The following is a 6,938-nucleotide window of genomic DNA, read 5'->3' on the forward strand; positions in this document are numbered from 1 at the left end:
TCAGGCGAGCCGAGTGCTTATATAATCTGAACGGTATTGACCTGTGTCTACCTAACCACATTTTACAAGCAACAAAGTGTAATAGTGCATTTGATCTGGTTGTGATTTGTTCCTTCACCCAATTCAAATATTTCTTTTGGTAACATTTCCTTCTTTGTTTTCCAACTTTTCCGATCAGAATTAAAGAGACAAAGGAATCGGTGGCATTTTGCCACCCTCGGAGTCATCTGTTCACATTTTTTTATATACTGATTTTACAACACTCTCAGATAGGGCTGTGGTTAGAATGTTTCAAGAGAATTAAACAAAGCGATATGGTTTAGTCAGTAAATAAACTGAAAGCTTAAAGAACAGATAGGGGTGATCAGGATTACCTACAGATTTGGAGACTGTTTGCACAAAATATTACGGGAATTCAAATTTTCGCACAAAATATTTAATTATCATTTGCACGGTCAAAAACTTCACAAAATATCTCTTATTAAACCCATGTCATAGGTATTACAAACAAGATTCATAGGCATACAAGTTTGCCTCTTGTTGCGTTTGGTTGCTCAATAACAGTACGACACGTATTCTATCAAATCTCTCTACGCCTAAACATAGTCCCAATTATTGCTCTTTGCGAATTTGTAGAATCTATCTACGCCTTTCTTCTTCAAGAAATGTAACAGCAAACTGACGGTTGTTCAGCGCCACCAAAGCTTTTTGGATTGCTGCAATGAATGCCACAATTAATCACATCTACACGTAGTTCATGATATAATGAAAACAATCACGATTTAATGTAACTATTTTTTTAGAATATACTTACGTCGAAAATGATGGGTGTTGTGATGGAACGGATTGAAGTGTATTGCGGTATGATCCGAAGACTCGAGGCACTCTAGAATTACACATTTAAATCTCCGTTACGAATCATTATAAAGCAAAACCTAGTGACAGATGTTTTGAAAGACGTAAAGACATGATGTACCTTGTCTTCTGAACCGTCTAAACATAGTCCCAATTATTATGCCATAATCCTCCTTAGCCAACGCCCAGCGGAGTGCATTTTTGTTTAGTAGGTCACCCCAAACTTTAATGATATGTAAATATCCCCTACGACATTAATTTTGGTAAGAATAGGTTAGTAATATTTAGACTTGGATATATAACTCGACAATTAACAGAATATACCTAGCATCCATTATAACAATCTTTCTGAAAGGGCCCCACATTGTGCGATGTATTGTATCCAAGTGGACTACAACAGCCATAATGTCTACAAAAATAACAGTTTATAAATGGATTAATACTGAATTTTGTGTAAACGATATATTAATAATATTAAGAGTTCGATATATTCTTACCGACTAAAGTCCTGTTTGGCAACTCGGCAATATCAGCAAGGTTCAATAGTATTTGTTTTGGGAATGGCGCCATCTGAATTGGAACAGTGTATGGCTCCACGATAGTTTGTTGGTCAAGACACAATTCCATGGGACCATTTAGATGACGAAAATTAAATTCACCCGGATGAAGACTGAACTTCACATTATGCATCTTGTAAACATGCTTTTCATGGAGCAAATTGTCGAAATGTTTGACTGTCTCATACATATATGTTATGGCCTCGATCTTGGCTCCCTAATAGTATTTCAGTAGGAGATGAGGCCATGGTATGAATATCATGTAACTTTGAAAATGAAACTTAAAGAATTGTTGGCTTACATTGATGTCAGACAAAACGAAATGTTGTCTATCACGAAAACGTGGTTCAATCGGGAATTTAACTTCGACCCGAGCGACAATACTGTATTTCCGCGGAAGCCCATAAAAATCTTCATCACGGTAGTCGTCGAACAATCTGAAGCTATATTAAACATACGACTAAATAATGGTCATAACTTTGATAGACAAATTTTGTGTAAATATATTTATAATAACTTACATAGGCATCCGTTTTAGGCGGTCAGCTGCGGCTCTTTCACGGTTCAATACGACCGGTTCCATCAAAACCTTGTAGCCTTTAACATAATTTAAAATTTAAAATTAAATGGAACACATGTCATACTTTCGCGGATCAATATTATATTGTTGTCTAATGGTTCATGAAAATATATATCATGCCTCGACAGTTGAGAATCAAAATTTAATTCAAACAAATAGTTCACTGAATATTGTGAGTATGGATGAAGCCTCTACAGGTGAGAATCAAAACTTAATTCAAACAAATAGTTCTCTTAATTCAAACAATTTGTGCAGGTTGTGCTTGTTACTAAAGTCTGCTACACATTAGATTTTGCAGACAGAGGTCTATTTCAATTATCAGCTACCTGGGTGCATTCTTCAATGCTAGATGTTTGATAACATGTTCGTGGTGTACGGGTCTTTCGGTACAAGTATTTTATTTTAAAGGAGGGAGAGCAAGGATATATAGCCTTGAGACCCCATACAGATAGCTGCACAAATATGTGTGCACAAAAAAGCATGAATTATTGTTCTGATTTATAGTAGTAGAGATTAGCATCAACCGATATATACCGGAAGAATGCATATAAACTTTATACCCCAATACAAAAGGAGGGAGAGCAAGGATATATAGCCTTGAGATCCCATACAGATAGCTGCACATATGTGTGCACAAAAAACATGAATTATTGTTCTGATTTATAGTAGTAGAGATTAGCATCAACCGATATATACCGGAAGAATGCATATAAACTTTATACCCCAATATAAACCAACAATACACACAAGCATACACGGCATTAACAACATTGCTTGTTAAGAAAAATCAACTGAAACATGATCGAAAAAATGAAACAAAGTGGTATGGCAATTTACTAACATATCTCAGGTTGATGTAACAATTGCAGCAACAAATTTGCTTGAAAGCTTACCTTGGCCTGAGAAGCTGCGGAAGCCGTCGATGCGTTGCAGCGAACCCCCGACGGTGTCCTGCCGTTCGGTCCGGGTCAACCAAACGCCTTATCCCTTCCTTCTTACAGACACCTCGCTAGATGAAACAACAAACTACTACAATGAAACCACGATACACAATTTCAGTAAACACTCTATGATCAATTTCAGTAAACAACAAACTATTTGTTAAGAATGAGTAATTTTGCAAAATAAAACACATAGGATAACTTAAGAGCTCCACTAAGACGATACAGGAACAGTGCCTCAAATACAGGAACAAATAACTTAAGAGCTGTTTCAAATACATGAACAAATAACTTAAGAGTTGCCTCAAATACAGGAAAAAATAACTTAAGAGCTCCCCTAAAAAACAGCAAGGATTACAGCCAGTCTCAAATATAGATTACCTAAACATCCAATGCTGAATCAAAGTGCAAGGTACAACACTTAGGTAATAACTAATCCAGAGACGCAATCCGAATAAACACAGGTAAAGGAATTCGCATTGCAGCAATTATTATATATCAGCAGGAACTGGTATAACACACGAAAAAATATGAGTAGTTGTTCATCACAAGTTACCTTGGATTTTGCCGTTGAAGGTATAGTTCTTCAAAATCACTTGGGACTTCTTTCTGTACGTTATCAGGATTACTACAAGTAAAAAACTGGTTCAAGAAACAAACTATGAACACGTTTGTAAAGCTAGCATTTTAAAAATTTTGAAACCAAAAGCGATGCCCGAGTAAACAACTAAGAGTTGTCTCAAATACAGGAAAAAATAACTTATGAGCTCCCCTAAAAAAACAGCAAGGACTACAACAAGACTCAAATATAGATTACCTAAACATCCAATGCAGCAAGCAATAATAACTTAAGAGTTGCCTCAAATACAGGAAAAAATAACTTAAGAGCTCCCCTAAAAAACAGCAAGGACTACAACCAGTCTCAAATATAGATTACCTAAACATCCAATGCTGAATCAAAGTGCAAGGTACAACACTTACGTAATAACTAATCCAGAGACGTAATCCGAATAAACACAAGTAAAGGAATTCACATTGCAGCAATTATTATATATCAGCAGGAACTGGTAGAACACACGAAAAATTATGAGTAGTTGTTCAGATTACAAACTGGTTCAAGAAACAAATTGGTTTAAAGCTAGCATTTTAAAACGATGCCCGAGTAAACAAATTCCAGAATTCCTAGTTCAGATTATAACTCATAGTTCAAGTAAAAGAGAAGTGCATAACTCATAGTTCAGACTATAACTCCTAGTTCAGAATTCCTAGTTCAGATTATAACTCATAGTTCAGAGTAAACAACTAATCATAGTTCAGATTATAACTCCTAGTTCAGAATTCCTAGTTCAGATTATAACTCATAGTTCAGAGTAAACAACTAATCATATTTCAGAAACAAACTGGTTCAAGAAACAAACTGGTTTAAAGCTAGCATTTTAAAGCGATGTCCGAGTAAACAACTACTTAGGAGCTCCCCTAAAAAAACAGCAAGGACTACAGCAAGACTCAAATATAGATTACCTAAACATCCAATGCAGCAAGCAATAATAACTTAAGAGTTGCCTCAAATACAGGAAAAAATAACTTAAGAGCTCCCCTAAAAAACAGCAAGGACTACAACCAGTCTCAAATATAGATTACCTAAACATCCAATGCTGAATCAAAGTGCAAGGTACAACACTTAGGTAATAACTAATCCAGAGACGTAATCCGAATAAACACAAGTAAAGGAATTCGCATTGCAGCAATTATTATATACCAGCAGGAACTGGTAGAACACACGAAAAATTATGAGTAGTTGTTCAGATTACAAACTGGTTCAAGAAACAAACTGGTTTAAAGCTAGCATTTTAAAGCGATGCCCGAGTAAACAAATTCCAGAATTCCTAGTTCAGATTATAACTCATAGTTCAAGTAAAAGAGAAGTGCAAAACTCATAGTTCAGACTATAACTCCTAGTTCAGAATTCCTAGTTCAGATTATAACTCATAGTTCAGAGTAAACAACTAATCATAGTTCAGATTATAACTCCTAGTTCAGAATTCCTAGTTCAGATTATAACTCATAGTTCAGAGTAAACAACTAATCATATTTCAGAAACAAACTGGTTCAAGAAACAAACTGGTTTAAAGCTAGCATTTTAAAGCGATGTCCGAGTAAACAACTACTTAGGAGCTCCCCTAAAAAAACAGCAAGGACTACAGCAAGACTCAAATATAGATTACCTAAACATCCAATGCAGCAAGCAATAATAACTTAAGAGTTGCCTCAAATACAGGAAAAAATAACTTAAGAGCTCCCCTAAAAAACAGCAAGGACTACAGCCAGTCTCAAATATAGATTACCTAAACATCCAATGCTGAATCAAAGTGCAAGGTACAACACTTAGGTAATAACTAATCCAGAGACGTAATCCGAATAAACACAAGTAAAGGAATTCGCATTGCAGCAATTATTATATATCAGCAGGAACTGGTAGAACACACGAAAAATTATGAGTAGTTGTTCAGATTACAAACTGGTTCAAGAAACAAACTGGTTTAAAGCTAGCATTTTAAAGCGATGCCCGAGTAAACAAATTCCAGAATTCCTAGTTCAGATTATAACTCATAGTTCAAGTAAAAGAGAAGTGCATAACTCATAGTTCAGACTATAACTCCTAGTTCAGAATTCCTAGTTCAGATTATAACTCATAGTTCAGAGTAAACAACTAATCATAGTTCAGATTATAACTCCTAGTTCAGAATTCCTAGTTCAGATTATAACTCATAGTTCAGAGTAAACAACTAATCATATTTCAGAAACAAACTGGTTCAAGAAACAAACTGGTTTAAAGCTAGCATTTTAAAGCGATGTCCGAGTAAACAAATTTCAGAATTCCTAGTTCAGATTATAACTCATAGTTCAAGTAAAAGAGAAGTGCATAACTCATAGTTCAGATTATAACTCCTAGTTCAGAATTCCTAGTTCAGATTATAACTCATAGTTCAGAGTAAACAACTAATCATAGTTCAGATTATAACTCCTAGTTCAGAATTCCTAGTTCAGATTATAACTCATAGTTCAGAGTAAACAACTAATCATATTTCAGAAACAAACTGGTTCAAGAAACAAACTGGTTTAAAGCTAGCATTTTAAAGCGATGCCCGAGTAAACAAATTCCAGAATTCCTAGTTCAGATTATAACTCATAGTTCAAGTAAAAGAGAAGTGCATAACTCTTCAGATTATAACTCCTAGTTCAGAGTAAAAGGGACCCGTGCGCCAGAAATCAAATTCCAGAATTCCAGTGAACTATGAGTTACACCAGATTTGGCGAACCGTACACCAGATTTGGTGAACTAAATCTATTGCATAACTCATAGTTCAAGTTTATTTCTAAATCAAATTCCAGAATTCCTGAAACAACTAATCATATGCGTCTGACCCGTGCGCCAGAAACAAACTATGAACACAAGAAACAAACTACGATACAAGAAACAAACTATGAAACACTGACCTTCAGCACTGTGACGTTAGCGACCCGTGGAATCTTGAGGGCGATGCTCTGAGAGAAAAAACGGATGCGTCCAAGGAGGATGCTACGAGAGAAAAAAGGGACCCGTGGATTCAATGGCGTCTGGAATTCTTGAGGGCGGATGGAAATAAAGGGACCCGTCGCTTCACTGGCGTCTGTAATTTGTGAGGGCGGATGGAAAGTCCATTCAAGGGAGGTCTGCCTTCCATTGACGGACCTGAGCGGAGATCTCTGACATTCCATCCGCGTCCATGATAGAGGAGGAGGTTGCGGATCCCGGGATTTGGCCACGGACCTTCCATCCGCGTCCTCCATCCGCGTACGGTGACCTTCCATCCGCGTACGCTCAATCAAGGACCTTCCAGCGGGCGTGTGGGCGTGAGGGCCTTCCATTCTCCGCTGCGGGGCGGGCACCTTCCAGCGGCAGCGGACCTGATATCGCGGCGTGCTCGCGCGCGGATGGAAAGGAATCGCGGCGTGCTCGCGTGC

The 6,938-nt window shown here is 37.0% G+C and overlaps 1 protein-coding gene across 1 annotated transcript; it reads right to left on the bottom strand.

Annotated features, from left to right (window-relative positions):
* Positions 1 to 529: 529 nt before the first annotated feature.
* Positions 530 to 3,532, bottom strand: LOC109944042 (uncharacterized). The gene is made up of 9 exons (XM_020548472.2): positions 3,490 to 3,532; positions 2,886 to 3,021; positions 1,934 to 2,009; positions 1,714 to 1,855; positions 1,353 to 1,629; positions 1,180 to 1,264; positions 977 to 1,101; positions 815 to 886; positions 530 to 716 (listed from the first exon to the last, which is right to left on the bottom strand). The coding sequence occupies exons 3-9, from the start codon at positions 1,993 to 1,995 to the stop codon at positions 640 to 642; spliced, it is 840 nt and encodes a 279-aa protein (XP_020404061.2). The 5' UTR covers positions 1,996 to 2,009; positions 2,886 to 3,021; positions 3,490 to 3,532; the 3' UTR covers positions 530 to 639.
* Between the last annotated feature and the right edge of the window lie 3,406 nt (positions 3,533 to 6,938).

Source organism: Zea mays, chromosome 2 (genome assembly GCF_902167145.1).
Source record: "Zea mays cultivar B73 chromosome 2, Zm-B73-REFERENCE-NAM-5.0, whole genome shotgun sequence".
NCBI lineage: Eukaryota > Viridiplantae > Streptophyta > Magnoliopsida > Poales > Poaceae > Zea > Zea mays.